The sequence below is a fragment of the Leptopilina heterotoma genome, unplaced genomic scaffold (assembly GCF_015476425.1).
Source record: "Leptopilina heterotoma isolate Lh14 unplaced genomic scaffold, ASM1547642v1 Lhet_125, whole genome shotgun sequence".
Classification (NCBI taxonomy): domain Eukaryota; kingdom Metazoa; phylum Arthropoda; class Insecta; order Hymenoptera; family Figitidae; genus Leptopilina; species Leptopilina heterotoma.
In genome coordinates this window covers 2,150,433-2,172,690 of record NW_025110845.1, presented here as the reverse complement: position 1 = coordinate 2,172,690, position 22,258 = coordinate 2,150,433, and the positions used below count along the sequence as shown (strand labels likewise).

Here is a 22,258-nt window from a genome sequence, read left to right as displayed (position 1 = left end):
TAAGAGAAAAGAAAAATTTTATAATGAAGTTATTCCTGACGAAATTGAATCAGATCCTGAGTATATTAATGAAAAATCAAAATTGAAGAAACACGAAGAAATTGACCAAGGCTACGAAAATTCGAATTCTGAAGAATCATCTGACGAAGAAGATCACTTAGTGGAAAATGAAAACTGTGAAAATTTAAATAATAATCAAGAAAAATACATTATCGACTGTAGAGACCAATTACCAATGCGAAGAGACAATCTAACCTATTTTCTTTCAGTTGAGGGAGATCCTCGAGATAATGGCTCCAGATCATTAGCCAAACGCGAAAAATTGCCAAATTTTGGTAAACTTCAATTAGGTTTAGCAGAAAAAATAAAGAGAGGTATATATTACCATATCGCTCTCCCTATAGAAAGTGAAATGAAAGAAAATTTATCTGATACAATAAAAAGAATTAAATCTACAATTATTTCAATGAAAAACTTATGTGAAGAATTAAAATTGAAAAGTATCAGTATTGCAAAAACAGCCCAAATAAACAATGTAACTAGGGACGAAATCCTATCAATGATAAAATTAATTTTTGAAAATTCATTTGTAAAAGTTGTTGTATGTAATGGATATACAAAATATCCTACTAAAGAAGAATATATGCAGTTAATCGAAGAAGCTCATTCAAGCTCAGTTGGAGGACATAAAGGTGTAACAAAAACATATGGAAGAATACGTCAAAATTATTATTGGGAAAACATGAAAAATAATATTCAAAAATATATTCAAAGTTGTCTCCAATGCCAATTAAAGAAATTAGTTAGAGTTAAAACAAAAGACCCAATGATTATAACAGACACACCAGGTACAGCATTTGAAAAAATTGCAATGGACATTGTTGGCCCATTACCAAAAACTAAAAACGGAAGTGAATATATACTAACAATACAAGATAATCTTACTAAATATTCTTTAGCAATCGCACTTCCAAATCATCAAGCTAGTACAATAGCTGATGCATTTATTAAAAAATTTATTTGTATTTTTGGATCACCTAAAGGAGTGTTAACAGATCAGGGAACAGACTTTTTAAGCAATTTAATGAGAAGATTAGCAAAAAGATTTAGAATACGTCAATTTAAAACAACTGCTTTTCATCCCCTGTCAAACGGATCAATCGAAAGATCTCACCATGTTTTAGGAGAATATTTAAAACAATTTATTAATAAAAACGAAGAATGGGATGATTGGTTAGAATTAGCCATGTTTTCATATAATACAAGCATTCATGAAGGTACAAAGTGTACTCCGTACGAGTTAATTTTTGGGAAATTGGCACGATTACCATCAAGCGATCCGCCACTTGAACACGAAAAATTAGAAACATATGATCAATATTTAACAAATTTAATAACAAGACTTCATGAAATGAGAAACATCGCTAGAGAAAATTTAATTTTAGCAAAAGAAAAGTCAAAATTTTATTATGACAAAAATTGTAATCCACAAAATCTTAAACTCGAAGATGAAGTATTTCTATTACATGGAGGAAAAATTCATAAATTTGCTAATCAATACACAGGTCCACACAAAATACTAGAAATCCTAGATAAAGGAAACGTTAAAATACAAGTAAAAAATAAACAAAAAATAGTACATACGAACAGACTGAAACTTTCGCAAATTAAACAAGAGTAATAAAATATTTTTATAATATATAGTTTTATGTTTTAGGAATCGACTTCAAAAGAAAAAGAAATTAATTTGTTTTTATTAAACTAAACTTTTATAAATGATAAGCAAATGTTTAATTATTTTTTTTCACTATACCAATAATCTAATTTGAAGAAATATTTTTTTAAATATTCGCAAGTTTAAATTAAATTTTTATAATATTTTATCAATTTTTGATTTTGTAATGATTTAATCTTAAATCTTAAACACTATTCTACATACTTGTTTTGCACTAAAAGAAATTAAAACTCTTCTTTTTAACACATAAAAATAAACTCTATACCTTATTTAATATAATTTTATTAAAGAAGAATTTAAAATGGTATTATTCAAATTTATAATAACAAAACAAGGTTACTTCGAAATTTTACCCTATTATTGACTGAAGAGTATTATCAAGAAAAAAGCAATTTAAATAGAAACAAGTATTACAACCACAGTGTTTAACAAACATCTTAAAAACGAAGTTTATCTGAAGCTCGAAAAAAAAACAAAATTTCCTTCCTTCTCAAACACTTAATAATTTATGTCTAAATGTAACTTGAGAACGAAAGAGAATCGCATAAATGAAATAACTAAAAGCGACGGAAATTTGGAAATAAACATTTGAAAATTGTCATGTCAAAAAAATAAAATTTTTCATTAAATATTTTTTGTTTGTAAAAGTAAAAAAAATTTGCTTATAAAGGTTAAATGATTTTAAAAATATATAATAAATAATAAAATATTTAAAAATCTTTAAATCTGCAATGAATTTCAATAATAAACAAATTTTTTTATTTTAGAGCAAAAATTTTGACATAGTTTTAAATCATGCAAGACTCAAGTTTCAAAACCAATTTGTAAAAATTTTTTTTTTTTAATGTAATTTCAAAGCAGACTATAAAAAATTTATAATTTGCATTTTATAAACATATTTTGTTAATTTCGATACAAAATGTTACGCAAAAGCAATCCTTTGTATAGAATAAATTATTTTTCTTTTTGTAGATAAAAATTGTAAGCATCAAATTGTATCAAACATAAAATTGATTATATATTGTAAATTTAGAAAATTGATTCAAAGAACATACATTAATAACAAAAATAATTATTGTAATGCAGATGAAAAATATAGAGAGAAATAAGATAAGTTTGAATGAAAATAATTTTTTCCAAATATTATGCAAAGAATATAAAGAATGGATAGAATGCATGTATAAACGGTCATAACATTTCCTCTATAATATACGTTTTTGAGTAAGTTTCAGCATGTTTCGTTTCTCTCCCATGCTCAATCTGAGAGGGGAGGTGTTACGTCCGTAACTTCTTAATATACTTAAATTATCTATAATATTTAGGTGTGTATTTCTTTTAAACATATTGAATTATACATATATTATACTAACGTATTTGAAATACGTATTCATACAATCTCTTCATATTAATGCATTATATTCAATATATTTTATAAGAAGGTAATTGTTATTATAAATTCTATATGTATTTAAACAAGCTTATAAATTATAACAAATCCAAGAAAGATGGGTAATACTTTTCATGTAAAAAGAATAACGATAATCCATCAGGCAGATTAATATAATCCCATAATCATTGGAGTGTATAAAACAAGCAGGCAGGTGTCTAATTTCTGGAATCTAAACTAAGAGGTACAACGGTCGCCCCTCAACCCCCCTTAAACTATCGCTCTGGATTGCAACCTACCAGCCACAAAAGAGAGAGACAACAGTCGCCTAGCAGTCACAACTGAGAGAGAAAATAATCACCCCCCTCAAGCCTCTTAGACAGTCATCACGGCATTGCAGCCTAGTCGCTCCAACCCCCCTTAAAATCCAAGCGGCATCAACACGTGTATGATTCCAAAGAATTGATGAAGACAGTTTTATATAAAAGGGGATATGAGTTCTACTCAGATCAGAGAGTAATTTTTTGGGAATCAACCAGTTTACATCGTCCAGTCAACGTTAGCACATCACATAGTTACAAGTGAATTCAAAGTACATTTTTGAAAAGTGAACAGTATATCTCCAAGTATTCTTTTCAAAGTGCATTGTTCAAAAGTGAACAATATATCCCCAAGTGTTAAATTTGAAGTGAACTGTAAATCAACCTTTTATTATACACCATTTTGCAAAATATAAATTTTAAACAATTTCCAAAATTATTAAATTGGAAATAATCTCAACAATCAAAGAAGATCTAATATTGAAACAACACATTCCAAATTTCGAACCATCGAAATTTGCTCAACAGGCGACAACCGTCTGGAAGGAACCAGATATTTTAACAATACAATACACTATCTCATTAGTGTAAACAAGAAGATTAATACCCAACCATTAAGGACAACAAGCAGAAGGCCCCTTTTCGTCTAGCGCTCAACACCATTGAGATTAGACAAGAGATTATCATCACACCACCAGTAATCGTTATTCTTTAAGTAAGATTCATAATTTTTGTACTAATTGTAATTTTGTCAACTCTTTTCTTTCTTGTTGGTTTTTAAATAAATTATTCTCTCACATTTAGTAGGCTCATTGACTTATCCTCATCCCAAATTAGATTCATTTATGAAACTAATTTAAAACGAGGAACGCTAGGTATATTTAAAATGGTTTCTCGTTTTGACGTAACATATTAATAGATTAATACTTATAAAAATTTCTAAAACACATATTTACATTACTAGAGTTATCTATGATTCTAATAGATAACCACAATTTAATTTAACTACATTATAATAAAAACTATAATGTAAATTAATGTAGGAAATTATTTGCTGATTAAGAATTTTAATTAAGGAAGATTTCGACTATATCAGCAATTAGTGACATCTATTAGACGTCAATTGAACTCTTTGGTTTAGAGTCAGGTGTTATTCTTAAGATAATTATTCCGATATGGTTGTCGGTAAATAATTATTTTTCTTGAATTTAATTTAACTGGGGTTCGAGTCCTCACAGATGCACAGTGCAGTCGTTCACGCAGCTTATTTTTTCAGATCAAAAATTAAATTCAAGAAAAATAATTATTTACCGACAACCATATCGGAATAATTATCTTAAGAATAACACCTGACTCTAAACCAAAGAGTTCAATTGACGTCTAATAGATGTCACTAATTGCTGATATAGTCGAAATCTTCCTTAATTATAATGTAAATTAAAATCATCGTAATAATAGTGATACTTTTATTATAAAAAATAAAAATTTACTGACAAATAATTAGTAAAAAAAAATTTATTCAATAAAAAAAATTGTCACTTTACGATAACGATTTCAAATCTCGCGTACTTTTAAAATTCCCTAGGAAGAACGTATTACATAAATAGTAAAGTCACATGTTAAATTCTCTTCGATGTAATGAGCATTCGATGTTTTGAAAATTCAATGAAATGAGCATTCGGTGTTTTAAAAATTCGATGAAATGAGCATTCGACGTTTTGAAAATTTGATCAAATTAACATTCGATGTTTTAAAAATTCGATGAAATGAGTATTCGATGTAATGAGCATTCGAAGTTTTGAAAATTCGATGTAATGAGCATTCGACGTTTTGAAAATTCGATCAAATCAACATTCGACGTTTTAAAAAATCGATGAAATGAGCATTCGCAGTTTTGAAAATTCGATCAAATTGACATTCGAATTTTTAAAAATTCGAAGTAGGGGAGACCAGGAGCAGTTGTTAAAAAGTAAAAAAAAAAACTTAAAAAAGGTTTTTTTTCATTAATTTTGAAGACGAATTTAGAAGAACCATGAGATTTTTTATAAAAAATAAGTGTAATTACATTTTTGACAAATATTTTACATTTCAAACGAATCTGCTGAATTTTGGAAAAAATATCCGTTCTCATTATCACTTGTAACAACTGCACAACAGGTACATTTTTTACAATAAAACACTTTATTAAAAAAGTATACACTAAATGTGGACAACCAAGGCAGTTTTTTAAAGCTTAATCCTCATAGAATTGATATTAAAAAAATTTACTTTGTTAAGTATAAAGGTCTAATTATTATTTAAAAAATATTTAGCAGAGAAATATTTATTTTTGGCCTCTAAAAACCAATGTGCCTATTTTTTTACTTGTAAAGCTTGCATATAATTTTTAAACATATTTCAGTAAGTTCGTACATAAAAACTATACATTTTTCTCTTTGGAACCCCATCTCGATAACTAACTGTTTCTGAGATATTCCATTTGTAACAACTGCACACTGTAACAACCGCACCTAGTCTCCCCTAATGAGCATTCGAAGTTTTGATAATTCGATGAAATGAGCATTCGATGTTTTGAAAATTCGATGTTTTAAAAATGCGATGAAATGAGCATTCGATGATTTGAAAATTCGATGAAATGAGCATTCAAAGTTTTGAAAATTCGATCAAATTATCATTCGATGTTTTGAAATTCGATGTAATGGATATTCGATCGATTTGATTTTCGGGAGATTTCATACGACCGCGTTTCACAAATTCACAATGAAGGGAATAGAAACCCAATCCATCGAGAAGATCTTCTTGTTTCGATATCCGGCGGCAACTTTCAAATAAAAATTTATCTACGAATTTAATATTAAAATTTCGAAAAAATTATACCACCTTGCTACTCCAGGTATGCGCGCGCCTCTCAGGTGGGAAATTTTCCTGCTTCGAGTCGACTGAACATTGAATCGTTTTATATATCTTAATAAATAATTATTATAATAATAATTATAATAATAATTATATATTATAATAATAATTATAACATTGATGAAATGCTATATGTCGAACCTATCATAATTTTTTATAATTAATAAGTCCTAATGATTTTGATTAAGGATATTAAAAACTTTACATTATTACCATTATCACGATCGGATAATTAAATATTAACAATAGTATTAATATTAATAATAATAAGAATATTATCTTTATTTCTCTATCTCTCGTTGAAACATTAAATGAAAAAGAACTTTTGTATATTTTCCTGAGCGAAATCCCTAACTATATCAACAATCATACACCATACTTTCGACAATCATTCAATAAAAATGTTGTTATTAAACTAAAGTTATTAAAGGATTAATATTATAATTAAAATTTGATTAACATCATTTTCTAAAACTAAAATTCCTGAATATTAATTGTAATTGAAGCTTGATCAATTCGTACATTTTAGCAGAAATAATTTGTTGTTTCTAAGTTCTATAATTTAATAAAAATAATGTTCATTTTAAGTTTATTTTATCAATATTATTAAGTTACACATTGATTAAGCAATTATTTAATTCTGAATTTAAATTAATTAAAGACGTTGAATTTTAAATAAAAAGTTAAATTTAAGATTAAGGTAGCATTCGTTAAGTTTAAATTTGATAATCATTTAGATAGATTGAAATTCGCTTCTTTAACATTTTATAGTTTTTACGTGACACTTCTTAGCAAAAAAGACTAACTTCAATTTTATGATCCAGATGTTAAGAGGCGGTATCGATTGCCCAAAATTCAACTGTATACAGGAAAACTGCACACGTTCAAGAGCACACGGGAAAACTGTATACAAGCAAAGGCCGTAGCAGTATAAGCATGTAAAAATGGCCATCTCTTGGATTGGGTCCATATTTAGGGAATAATTTTGACCTATTATGAGACTTATTTTCACCAAGTTTCAACTCGAAAAAAATGTTGTTTTTGAGTTATACAATTTTTTTGAAAAATTCAAAAAAATTCAAAAATTTTTTTTCCCTCCGAAATGGTTAAACCGATTTTCATGAAAAAAATTTTTTTGTACAATACAATATGAAAAGTTAATAAAAAAAATTTTTTCGACCAAATTCTAACAAAGAAAGTCAGTATAAAGTCAGTAAAAAAAAATTTTTTTTTAATTTTTTTTTAAAAAACATTTTTTTTTATTGAATTTTTTTTTGCACAACCGCCATTTTTTTTTATAAAATAATAGTCATTTCAAGAGTAACATATATTTTTTGCAAGATGATTGAAAGGGTACTTCATACTTTAAAAAATAAAAAACCGATTTTTGGCCCCTAAATAGTACAGTTTTCTATATAAACGAGGGGTCAACATTTTTTAAAATTACATTAAAAATTAATTAAATTAAATTTCTAAAAAAGTTAATAATATAGGGGAAGTGCGCCGGTTGTGGGCACCCCTACGTAAACTTCGACGGCAAGCAGACTTTACTGATCTAAGTATTGCAAGTCGTGTTCGTTGACAATACGGACTTTTCGTATTGATAACGAAACAAATATATGCATTTGTGTAATAGCTGTGAGCATAATAAAGAAAATTTGCATTAAATAAATAAAAAAGTAATTTTGTATTGTTTTCGAAGAGCAACATATGGGTGTAGATTCGTTCAGAAAAAAAGGGTTTAATTTTTTTTTTTGCAGTGTTGTTATTATATTTTGTGATTTACCTTCGTGTTTAACCAAAATCCTGCATCACAAAATGTGTTGGTCTTTTTAAAAAATGACTGTCATTCCCGGTTGTGGGCACCTTTATGTTAAGGAGGCTCTACCATCTGACAATGATGAGGACTACTGTCTCATCTGTCTAAACTTTCTGCCAAGGAAAGTGACAGCCGCAAACTCCATTAAATGCGATGAATATAGTCGTTCAGTGCATTAGAAGTGCGTTATGTTATGAGTACTAGCTACTTCACATGCAAGCATTATGCTTTTGTTAGCTATGAGCATAGTGTGAAAACGTGTCATCATTTTTGTTCTTTATCCCAGCAAATTCTCTTAAAATAAAGAAACTTTCATTTCTTCTTTATTTGTGTTGGTTTCCTTTAATATTTTTCCATTTTTAGCGGATTTTTCAAGGGTGCCCACAACCGGGTACAAAATTTTTTTTGTCAAAAAATTCCCATTTCACTAAATTTCTAATAAAACTTTTTTATTTAAAGGAATCAATTTAATTCCTTCACTGACAGTCACCTTAGACCTCTAGCTTTAAATTCGTACACATATATTTGTATAATATGCACATGGACAAATGTTATGAGGCAAAAACAAAAGGGTGCCCACAACCGGAACACTTCCCTTATGCCTGTTTATTGTAAATATTGATTACCGGTACGGCTGCACGCGCACGGCCCAAAAACATGACAATTACTGAGAAAACGATTTATTTGATTCAAAAAAAATTTGGTTAAATCAAACTTAAAATATCTTTGCTATACAGTCAAACAAATTTCAGTTTAATTCAAACATATTTTTTGGTTCATTTATAGAAATAATATATTCAATTCAAACAAAATTTAAGGTTGATTTTAAATTATTTCTAATCAACATTTAAGTTTGGATCAAACATAACATTTTTAAACATATTCTTTGTTTAATCCAAAACAGAAAATATATTTGAATTAAACACAATTATTCAAACAAATATTATTTTTGAATCAAAGCAGTAGATATTTTCTATATATAGTGGGATCTCACGAACCGATTAGGATTTTTAAACTCTTATGGTCTTAAGTTAAAGATAAAACTTAAACCTATGTAAATTTCAAATTTTTTCTACAATTATTAAAAAATATGCCAAAGTTAAAAAAACTTCAAAAATAATTTTTTTTTTGTAAATTTTTTTGAAAAGTTGACTAAAAAATCAATATTTACAATAAACAGGCATATATTATTAACTTTTTTAGAAATTTAATTTAAGTATTAATTAATTTTTAATGTAATTTTAAAAAATGTTGACCCCTCGTTTATATAGAAAACTGTACTATTTAGGGGCCAAAAATCGGTTTTTTATTTTTTAAAGTATGAAGTACCCTTTCAATCATCTTGCAAAAAATATATGTTACTCTTGAAATGACTATTATTTTATAGAAAAAAATAGCGGTTGTGAAAAAAAAATTTCAATAAAAAAAAAATGTTTTTTAAAAAAAAATTAAAAAAAAATTTTTTTTTACTGACTTTTTACTGACTTTCTTTGTTAGAATTTGGTCGAAAATTTTTTTTATAAGTCTCATAATAGGTCAAAATTATTCCCTAAATATGGACCCAATCCAAGAGGGGGCCATTTTTACATGCTTATACTGCTACGGCCTTTAAAAAATAAAATCATTAAATTAAAGGGCCTAGCGGAGTAAGCATGCAAAATCTGCCCCCGCTCAAAAAAATTTGAAATTCTTGTTACATGTTGGCAACATTAAGATAAAATTTTTCACCAAATATTTTTTCAAAAAATGAATTTTTGTTAGAGTTATGGAGGGGGAAAGAAAAATCAAAAATTTGTTTTTTCTCGAAAACCACTGGATCGATTTTAATGAAATTTATATGTGTTTTATAAATTAATAAGAGGAATTTAAAAAAAAAATTCAAAAAATTTTGCCCGAAAAAAACCCCAAAAAAAATTTTTTAATTTTCAAAAAAAAAATTTTTGGTTTTATTTTGGAGATACTACTTTGGAATTTGTACAGAAAATTCTCCTAAATGTGTTCTTTTAAGAAATATTTTTGTCGATTTTTTTAATTGGGTACCACATAGTTAAAAAAATTAAAATCCTAGGTGGCGCATCATTCCGGCTGAAGCACAATGTATCCAGTAACTGATTATTTTTAAATTTCCTTGAAATTTAGTAATTATGCGTTTCTGGGGTCACTCAGTACGAATGTAATATTAAATTTTCAAAATTCAAAATGACTTGGTACATTGTGCTTCAGCCGGAATGATGCGCCACCTAGGATTTTAATTTTTTTAACTATGTGGTACCCAATTAAAAAAATCGACAAAAATATTTCTTAAAAGTACAAATTTAGGAGAATTTTCTGTAAAAATTCCAAAGTAGTATCTCTAAAATAAGACCAAAAAAATTTTTTTTTTAAATTAAAAAAATTTTTTATTGTGTTTTTTTGGGTTTTTTTCGGTCAAAATTTATTGAAATTTTTTTTTAATTTCCTCTTATGAATTTATAAAATAAATATAAATTTCATTAAAATCGATCCAGTGGTTTTCGAGAAAAAACAAATTTTTGATTTTTCTTTCCCCCTCCATAACTCTTACAAAAATACATTTTTTGAAAAAATATTTAGTGAAAAATTTTATCTTAATGTTGCCAACATGTAACAAGAATTTCAAAGTTTTTTGAGCGGGGGCAGATTTTGTATGCTTACTCTGCTAGGCCCTTTAAAAGCTTTACAAATTTAAACTGCATACTGGTCAACTGACCACAGGAAAACTGCACAATATTAAAAATTGCAAATTTTAATTAAAAAATGAAATTAATTTAAACTGTATACAGTTAAACTGACCTCAGGAAAACTGCACAAAAGTTTATTTTCTTTTAAATTTATTAAAAATAAGCTTTTGTGCAGTTTTCCTGAGGTCAGTTAAACTCTATACAGTTTAAGTTAATTTAATTTTTTTAATAAAATTTTTAATTAAAATTATTAAAAAAAAATTAAAATTTTATAATTAAAATTTTTAATAGTGTGCAGTTTTCCTGTGGTCAGTTTACCAGTGAACAGTTTAAATTTGTACAGTTTTTAAATTTAATTTAATGATTTTATTTTTTTAATTTGCTTGTATACAGTTTTCCCGTGTGCACTTAAACGTGTGCAGTTTTCCTGTATACAGTTGAATTTTGGGCAATTGATACCGCCCCGATGTTAAGACTTTGTTCGTTAAAAGGGTCGATCCGAGATGAACTTATTACTTTCTAGTTCGATTTATATTTCTATAAAGTCGTAAAGAGATTTGCTATCTACCGATTTCATACCATTCCTTCTAACTAGTCTAAAATAACAAATTCTAGAGATGGTAAAAAGTTTGTTATCCCCATTTCTACTTGTATATGTTCTTCTTTTTCTTTGTTTAAGTTTCTGTGTGAAAAAACAAAAAAGAGAAGGAACATATCATGTAATATTTTATTTAATATTAATTCCTACAGTCAAATTGTCCAACGCGTAATTGTTTACCAATCAAAATATCACGAATCAATTTATTATTATTTTGTTTCTATATTCTTTATTAAAATTTTTACCGCTTTTTATTTTAAAGTAAATGTAGATAATAGAAATTAATTATCTGATCTAAAACAAAGCTCAATTCATAAGGGAAATGAAGTTTTAAGAAAAAAAGAATAATTTTGTTCAAAAAATTTATTCACACTGAAAAAAGGTTAGAATTTGATAATTCCTTGTTACTCTTACTTACCGACATTAGATATTTCTCGGATGCGGTAAGCACGATTTTGTATTAAATTTAATTATTTTATATAAGAACATTTATATAATAAATAATTAATAATATATTATTAATTAGTAATGAAGAAAAACTTATTTATTCTACCGCTAATACAAAATCGTGCTTACTACATCCGAGAAATATCTAATGTCGGTAAGTAAGAGTAACAAGGAATTATCAAATTCTAACCTTTTTGCAGTGTGAATAAATTTTTTGAACAAAATTATCCTCTTTTTCTTAAAACTTCATTTCCCTTATAAATTTAGCTTTGTTTTAGATGAGAAAATTCATTTCTATTATCTACATTTACTTTAAAATAGTGTTACATTAATAAAAATGCTTTAAAAGTCACCTCGTATACAAGCATCTATACACTTCTCATTACGGAAAAGGCTCGTATGAGAGATTTCTCATATTTCTCATACGAGCTACCGAGCTCGTATACAAACTCCGCGGTCTGTGTATCGAATTTTTTTTACTGGGTACTTTTGTAATATATACAAAACGGCTTATGACCTCGTGCTATTCACAAAAAGTGTACTTTTCTCGAACAGAGAACAGAAATAAGATGTATTACCGAAATTTTTCGTTGATGTACACTAGAGCCTTCATCGAGCAGAATTCAATCGACTGAAGTATACCTCTATCAGGAGTGGGTACTCTAAGAGAACCTTTCCTCCTCTTCTTAAACCCCAAACGATCAAGTAATTTTGACTGATACCTAAATTTTCTAGAATGTCCTCTTTGTTTGGATTTTCGAGCTTGTTTATTTTGGTCAATTGAGTAGACACTACCCCCGATATATCTCCTCGATAAATTTTTTAAAGTACAAAGACTGATAAATGAACATGCATTGAATAACAGAATTTAGAAAGGCATGTCATATACGTGTACATACTAAGTTAAATGTTACTGGAGTTGAGAGACTTTTTAGAGTAAGATATAGGGTTACAGAGATTAGATTTTAGCTCACCACATCACTATTTGGGTTATGTGCGTTTCATATCTTAAATTGCGGACTTTTGCTGCTACTACAGAATTCTTATTTAATGGAGTTAAATAGGCCTCAGATTCGTAATCAGAGATCAGAAAAACTCTTAGATACTAAATTCCAAAATAATATGAATTTATTTTTAAAAGTATCCGCCAGTTTTGATTTTTAAAACTGATATCAAATTCGTAATCAGAGACCCCGAAAACCTCCGAGTAACAAGTTTCAAGTAAATAAAATGAATTTTTTAAATAAGTGTCGTCACATTGGAGGCTCCATTTCGAATTTTTGAAAACTAACTTCAAATTCGTAATCAGCGACACCGAAAACCCCCGATACGGTGGTCAGGAACAGATTTTAAATGAAGTGAAAATGTAGAGAAAATCTGTTTACAAAGATTAATTGTATGCATAACAACAAAACAGAATCACTTCAACTCACATCTTTAATAGATCATTTACAGGTTTTACAACATTTTAAATTTTCAAAATGAGAGACTCTAATTGAAGGAATTAATTAGCATATTTTTATGTTACGCATGCGTAACTGAAGGCTAGTGAGATTTCAAGGTGAGTCCAAGAATTCCTAAATACAAAACAGAAGAATTTTGTTTACATTTTGACATACAATGTATAACTCTATAAAAGGGGTTACCCCCAGTTGCAGCGCAAAAAATAGTCTTTTTTTGTGAATTTCTCTCTCTCCATTTTTTTCATTAAAAAAATTCAGAACCTTTTGGAGCAATTAGCTAAAAATGTCTATTTATTTCTATGTCTATTTATTTTTGTATACCGTTGGGCGATTTTAAAAATACAAGATAGCGGCTGAGATATAAAGCTTACAGTCGAGAAAATACAAGAATTGCTTACATTAAGAGCTCAATTATAGATGATTCTTCTAAACACTTAAAAATAAGCTTGCAAAGGTGTTTTTAGGTCGCAGAACAAGAATCAAAAGTTAGATTTCTAAAATTTAAAATGGATAATCCAATATGGAGGCAAAATGTTGAATCATCTCCGATTTTCTTAAAATTTGTTACTCAGGGGTTTTTAGGGTCGCTGATTATGAATTTAAGTCTAGATTTAAAAAATACAAAATGGCGAATCCAATATGGCAGAAAAATTTTAAAAGATCCTCCGATTTTCATGAAATTTATTACTTAGAGGTGGGAAGAGAGATGGGGTGGCCCGCTTGGCAAAAAATGTCCCATATGCATTTTAGAATTTTTTTTATTAAAAAATATTGAATAATTTTATTAGCTGATAAATGAAGGTTCTTTTTATTATTTTTGTTTTGCAGTTACCAAAATTGTAGTGAACTGCATCATGTGAAACAAAAAATGTCAATAGGTTTAGTTAAATAACACTATAAACTAGTCTTTAATCGAAGGATTTATAAAAATATGCATTTTTGACAAAATGACTGACAGTCAAAATTCAGATTTCGATTTTCACTAAAGAAACGGTCGTTGTTTTCGGCTCACGGTGGTCAGGAACAGATTTTAAATGAAGTGAAAATGTAGAGAAAATCTGTTTACATAGATTCATTGTATACATAACAACAAAACAGAATCACTTCAACTCACATCTTTAATAGATCATTTACAGGTTTTACAACATTTTGAAAGTTTCAAAATGAGAGACTCTAATTGAAAGAATTAATTAGCATATTTGTATGTTACGCATGCGCAAATAAAGACCAGTGAGATTTCTAGTTCAGTCCAAGAATTCATAATCACAAAACAGAAGAATTTTGTTTACATTCTGACGTATAGGGGAAACTGGGGCTAAACCGAACAAGTCAAATATTTCCGAAACCATGAAGAATTTCAAATAATGTTAATAACCTGTGAACGCGCTATTTCGTAAAGCATATATTTTATGAGGTTTTAGGGACATGTCATTTTTCTTGTAATAATAGTTGCCGTTAATATATAAAAATGTCGTTTTTTCGCAATAAAAGTAAAAAAAAATTTCAATTTTTTTGGGTTTTTATCGTTATAATTAAAGTGTTATCATATGGCCTTTTTTATTAGCTGAAGGTGTACTGAGTTTAGTAGAAAAAAAGTTTAATGGAAAACGTTAGGAAGAAAAAATTTATTGCAGATTAATTATTAGATGACGGTGTGGGGCTAAATCAGAACTTACATTTCTAAAATTTAAAATGGAAAATCTTATATGGAGGCAGAATGTTACATTATCTCCGATTTGCTTAAAATTTGTTACTCAGGGGTTTTTAGGGTCGCTGATTATGAATTCAAGGCTGGATTTAAAAAATACTCAGTGGGGAGAGAGATGGGGTGGCTTAAATAATTTTGTTAGAAATTTCTGCTAAATGAAGTTTCTTTTTATTATTTTTGTTTTGCGGTGACCAAAATTGTAGTGAACTGGATCATGTGAAACAAAAAATGTCAATAGATTTAGTTAAATAACACTGTAAACTAGTCTTTAATCAAAGGATTTATTAAAGTATGCATTTTTGAGAAAATGACTGACAATCAAAATTCGTGTTTTGATTTTCACTAAAGAAACGGCCGTTGTTTTCGTCTATAAAACAACCATTTTCTATCGAAAAAAATCGAACGAATAAAGACTACATTTATATCTATTGAATAAGCCTGACAAATTTCAGAAAGATCGGTTCAGTAGATTTCAAGTTATTTTGGTCACCGAATTAAAAAATGCCATTTCGAGAAAAACGCATTTAATATTTTAACTTCAGTTTACAGTAGTAAGAAATTTTTTTTAAAAATCTATTTCGTGTCCAGATAGTACGTCTTCACATTGTTTAAGTAAAGTTTCTTTACTCAGATCAGTGTTTATATAGGTATGGATAGAGTTCAAAACATTTGTTGGTAGTGGTTTATAATTATGCTAGGCAATCTTCAACGTAACGGATTTTGTTCTTTTAATAATGTTCATATCTTAGTAAATTTTTTTCGGATCGACTTGAAACTTGAAGGACGTATTAATAGATGGTTATGCTTCAAAAATAGGCAAAAAAATTCGTAAAATTTAAAAGTTACAAGTGGGAGTAACCCCTTAAGAATAATTAAACTTATTATGAGAAACATAAATTTAACACTCCTCAGGTTAAGTTCTAAACAGAAGAATGTCAACTTTTGAAGTTTAAAACTCCTCAGGGTGAATTTGATTATTCTTTTTCATTTTTCTCCGTGTGGAATAAATATAAAGTAAATTCAATAAATCATCCATCATATGCATAACTGTTGAAGAAAGATTATTATTTGAATATATTTTATTATTTAAAACACCTTGACATTGCGTCAATTTTCAAGTTTTTTGAAAATTAAAATTTTTTAAATGCTGTAAAACATGCACATGATCTAATAAAGATGTGAATTAAAGTGGTTCTGATTTGTAGTTATGTATACAATAAATCTTTGTAAACAGATATTCTCTACATTTTCACTTCATTTAAAATCTGTTCCTGACCACCGTGTTATGTCAAATTTGACCTATTTTTTGACCTACAGGCCATAGTGGCTTTTACGATACGTCATAATATAGAATTGTTTCTTAGGACGCTTAGGACCAAGGGTACTTGGTTCGCGCCCATTAGCCTGGGATTTTTCCGGCACGTGAGATAATCTGAGCGGGAGGTTTGACATCGAAGTATTATGATGTGCACTATCGATTATTGTCCGGTACACACCATTAGAATTCTACTGTCGATAAACCGGTTGTACTCGGAGAGGTTTTCTACAGTTTCCCTCTTCACTGGCAAGAAAACCCATTAGACGGGTGGTCCAGGCAAATGCGAGTACTCCTAATTTTCAAGCCGTTCTGTAGACGCAAAAATTTAGTATAAGTTGTAGTATGTAATATTTCCACGGATACACTTGTAACGCTAATATTAAGGAAAAAGACGAGTGTATAAATAAATAAATCTTAAGTTATTGTAAAAAATGAAAGCATTTTTAATAAATTCAAAAGTATACACTCTTTAATTTTTATATTAATATATCTATAAAATAAATTTATAAAGTGCCGTTACTTCCATTGTATAAAACTTTAAATCTCAAAATGATTAAACACTGGAATGTGAATGTCACAAAAATTAATAATTTTAATATTTATTATATTAAAATTTCTATAGAAGATTTCAATATAAATTTTCAAAGGTTATAATGTGTTGCATAAGATTTTATTTCATGAAAAATGTTAACACTAATGCAATTACTAATTACAATAAAATTGTTATTTCTTATAATACACATAATTATATAATATATTTTAAAATTTTCTTAACATGTGCAGTAGTTTAATTCAGTAGTAATTGATGCGCATTAGTCTATTATTACACTTTGAAATGTACAGTAGTCCAATTTAGAAGTAATTGTTGCACATTAGTCTATCATTACACTTGAATATTCGCGCATGTCATAACTTTATAAAGTAGTGCGCAGAAATTACTATAAGAATATATTACCGCGCAATAATAACATCCTTTTTGTTCATGTTACATAAAGTGCACATGCATTGGCTTTATACAGGCATATTACATATATATCGCCATGGTTCGGTCGCAGTAATAACAACTAAATTGAACTTCTGCGCATGTCCAAGTGCAATGGTACACTACAGCGCAGCAATAACTACTAAATTATGCTACTGCACAGGTCTGAAATATTAGATTTATTATTAAATTTTTGATGATAAGTTGTAATCCAATAATCAGTTGTTCATATGTCATTTAATTGAATTAGGTATTTTTGTTAAGGCGTACTTGCGTTTGCGAAGGCAAAAAAGATGCCCCACTTTAATGTTTTTTTTCACAGTAATTTTATTTAAAATATTAAAAACGATTTTTACACCTTAAAGTACATTATAAAATCTACAAAAAGAAAAAATGGTTTCGTTTTTTAACCGTTATTTACGATTCGTAGAGGGCCCCAAAAATGTCGATCTCAAATTTGTAAGAGTTTGCGGTGCCCCCTATAGAGCCGCTCCTGACAGTTTAAATTTAAAAAAACAAAATTTATTCTTTAGTGCACATTAATACCTAGTGGACGTATATGAAATTAAAAAAAAGTAAAAAAACGAAAATGCGGTACTTTCAAAGTCAATTTTTAAGAAATTATGATTTTGATCTTTTGAATTTTTGATTTTAAAAGTACCGCATTTTCTACTTTTTTTTAATTTCATCATATACGTCCACTAGGTATTGATGTATACTAAAGAATAAATTTTGTTTTTTTGATTTTAGACTGTCAAGAGCGGCTCTATAAGGGGCACCGCAAACTCTTACAAATTTGAGATCGCCAATCTTTGGGGCCCTCTACGTATCGTAAATAACGTTTAAAAAACGAAAGAATTTTTCTTTTTGTAGTTTTTATAATGTACTTTAAGGTACAAAAATCGTTTTTAATATTTTAAATAAAATGACTGAAAAAACATTAAAGTGGGGCCTATTTTTTGCCTTCGCAAACGCAAGTACGCCTTAAGTGACACGATACCGACACGACACTTTCATTTCGAGACGATCCCTGATTTAATTTTATCCTAACTTTTTTCACAATATTTCATATTTTAAATGACGATTATTTAGTTGCACCCAGTGCTCACCAAATTTATTAATTAATTAAATTATTTTCAGTCTATCACATGCGACTGCGAGGCAACACCAGCGTTTCAATTGAAAGCTTTACGTCAAAGAGGAGATAAAGTTGAATCCAGTCATTATCGAGTCAATGTCAACCGTTTCCGTGCTCGTCTTAATATTATTTGCATCGCAGAAAAATTACTTATTGAAATAAAATGCGACGGATGGCCTGAGGTTAGTATAGAAATTTGTATTATTTAAGCATTTTGTTATTGATTATTCTTATTGTATGCATCACGGTAGTGAATTATGCAAACGCCACAGGAAAATGGGATAGCTTAGGACACTTCAGTGTTTTAATAAATAACTATAGCGACATATTTCTGGCTCGCATTGTAACCATTAATTTTATTTTTAAAAAATATTTAAACATGTGACAAAATAAAAATAATAATTTAAAATAACAAATGATAAAATGAGTATTATATTAAGATATTTATTTTATAATAAGAACAAACGATTTTAATAAGGCACGAATTAATATATGCCACTCAAATTACATCAAGTATGAGAAATATCCTTTCCTTTAGACACAATTGCTCAAAAAGATGCCACACAAATTATATCAAGGCCGGAAAACGAATATCATTTCACCATAATATATCAATTCGCCACTCTATATAAAAATACACACACACATATATATATATATATATATATATATATATATATATATATATATATATATATCGAGATCACCTTTTATACATATTTTTATATGAATATAGTATCATATAAAAGATCTAAAATATAATCAAACGATTTATTATAGTGAATGCAACGTAATAGTACACAAAAGTGACTCAAAATAAAACTACTGTTCTAAGGGAAAAATTCTATAATTTGTTTTTAGGATCATATGCAGTTGCTTCTTTACGGGAACTGTAACCTAAAGGTAAATGTTAACTATAGATTTTTTTCTTAGAATCAGTACTCTAAGCGAAGAGAAAATTTTAAGTTGGTGGAGCATACGTCAGTATATGTTTCTTAAGGTATATATTTCACAATTTCAACCACATTAGAGATACTCTGATATTTGGAAACAGAATACTACTTTACATTAGCAGCGACAATTATAAGTGTATTGAAACTCATTTCTTGAAGTTGATCCACTTAATTAAGGTTTTGTCATTGCATTTGCAGTTGAATTTTTCTCTTACTTGAAAATAATTTTTTTTTATTGTATTTTATTAGTGATTCACTACTTACCAATACATCGCAAACTTTACTTAAAAATAATAACATATCTACAACTATTCCGGTACCTTACGTTTGAGGTCTTTAATTTTTCTATTTCAATGGAAGTTACTACCCAGAAACGAAAACCTATAACAAGACATTCATTTGAATGTTCACTAATTGGCAATCCTTAGGATTTGCCAAACTCTGTACTTCCTACTAATGGTAATGTTCTACGATGCTGCAATGAGGAAAGATTTAATCTTTCGTCGAAAGTCAATAGGATTAATGTATGTTTTTCTGATGTGGCTAACATTGTATCAGAGAAAATCGTAGAAGTTTATAATAAAGCTTCTATTCCAGTAGTATCAAAGACAAGAATTATCAAAAAGATTCAGTTTGTATTCGAATTCGAAAAAAGTGTTTCTTCGCTTCACTCTACTGAATAAGGGCATTCGCTTTACGTCAAAATTTATGTCAAATCTTTTTATGATTTACAGGTCAAAAGTATGCAATTCTGAAAAGCACTGTTTTAAAAATATTCATTATATTGCTGACATGATAAAAACGATCTAACCGAGCAACCGAGATATAATAAAAAAACCCGAGTAACTAGTTTTAAGAGAATACAATTATTTTTTTTAATTATCGACGGTCATATTGAATCTTCCATGTACTAGAATTAACTATTTTTGAACATTTCCTTCGTTTGTTTATAATATTGTTTAAAAAAGTAACTTTAGTCGCCATTTTGTGGCAGACATTTAAAAATTTATTTCCCAAAACAGTTGTAACTTGTAGCCCCACTATTTTTGACGCGATATTTGTATTAGCAGAAGGTATGTTGAAGGGTTTAGCTATAAAAAAATAAAAAATTTTAAAAAATCGTGTTTCTTCTTAAAAAATGTTGTAGGGGAGAGTCTCCAGTTGTGAGACACTTCCAGTTGTGAGACAGTCAATTTTTTTTAACATGGAATATTAAAAAGCCGATTGGTTTATATAAAAACATTTCTTTTTATATGAGCCAACTTTTTCGTGTACGCCGAAGCGGATATGTAAACTGTTTTTGTTAAATACTAACACTGTGTGTGATAATCGACTAAAAAGCGTTTTTTCAATAAATACAAAGTACTTTTTTTCCAAGTTAATTAATTGGAAAAGGTAAATTTAATTTTTCTTTTTCAAAATAGCGCCAATTTCTGGGTGTGAGACACAGCATATCACCAGTTGTGAGACGGTGTCAACACCCATCTGGGCAGCATAAAAAATAGGACTTTGCAGGCATACTATTTAAATGTTGTTTTGATTTTTTTCTAGTATTTTTGGGCATGTCAAGTGGAAAAAAGTCATTTGATTCAGAAGAAATCAATTTTAATGCTCTTGTTGAAGCTATTAAATTGTGATTATTTGATAGTCATATTTTGGCGAATAAATATTATTATTTAGTATATAATAGTATATGTGACCTGGACAGTGAAAAGGGACCTTACGTGCGAAAACAAGTTTTCAAGAAAACAGCAGTTAAAGTTTAACTTTGAAAAACCCTTGTAACTTTTTTAAATATTGATATTTTTTAATGAAGATAGGCTTATTTTCTTCACCGTGGATCACAGTATCAAAATAAAAAACATACAAGTAATGAAATTTTTTTTTAAATAATTGTTTATATAAATTAATAACAAACTCCCCAAACATAGAAAAAATAATCTAAGTTTTCTAACTAGCAACAATAAGTATAAATAAGTGACACATGTTTGTAAGGGTTTTCGAGGCCGCTGATTACGAATATGATGTTGACAATTTTACAGTTGACAGCTGTCAACTTCTCTAAAAAGTGATCGTTTTTGTAAAAAAGACAGTAATACGGTTTTTGAGGTCGCTGATTACGAATATGATATCAAATTTGAATTTTAACTGTTGACAGTTGTCAAAGAAACTGTCAACTTTTCTAAATAATAAAAAATTATCGTCTTCGTTATTTTAATTTGTATAATAACACAGAATCAGTTTTATCGTATTTTAACACTTGTTTCTTTTGACTTTAAAAATTTTCTTTTTAAACTTCTAATCAACTTATGACTTTTTGGTTTTCATCATCTTAAAGAGCGTTTCAAGCCCTCTCCGAATCAACAAAAAAGTAAAAAATGATTTTTTGACACGTTAGGTCCCTTTTCATAGACCAGGTCACATATATTATTAATATATTTAATTATTTCTACTAAACATAACGTTTTATGTCAAACTTATTAAATTTTAGCAATTTTTAATGAGTGTCTCACAACTGGAGACATTTTTTGTTGTTGAAAAAAGCGATGTGCTCGGAAAATGTATCGTAAAATTTTTTGAGTTCATCGAAACACTATACTTTCTTTTAATAAAAGTTGCGTATTTCTGTTACCTTTCGAATGGTGTATTTTATTCACAATTTTGTTTACCCGTTTACAATTTACGGGTCAAAAATAAAACCCGTCTCAAAACTGGAGACTCTCCCCTATAAATTGTTCATTTAACATTTTTTTGTTTTTTTGATCACGCCATTCGAAA

General features: G+C 28.2%; 1 protein-coding gene across 1 annotated transcript in view; it reads left to right on the top strand.

Annotated features, from left to right (window-relative positions):
- The window catches only part of LOC122512727, a 772,233-nt gene that overhangs the window by 137,618 nt on the left and 612,357 nt on the right, over window positions 1-22,258 (top strand). The window contains 1 exon segment of the mRNA XM_043628757.1: window positions 18,530-18,709. Within this exon segment, the coding sequence (XP_043484692.1) occupies window positions 18,530-18,709 (180 nt within the window).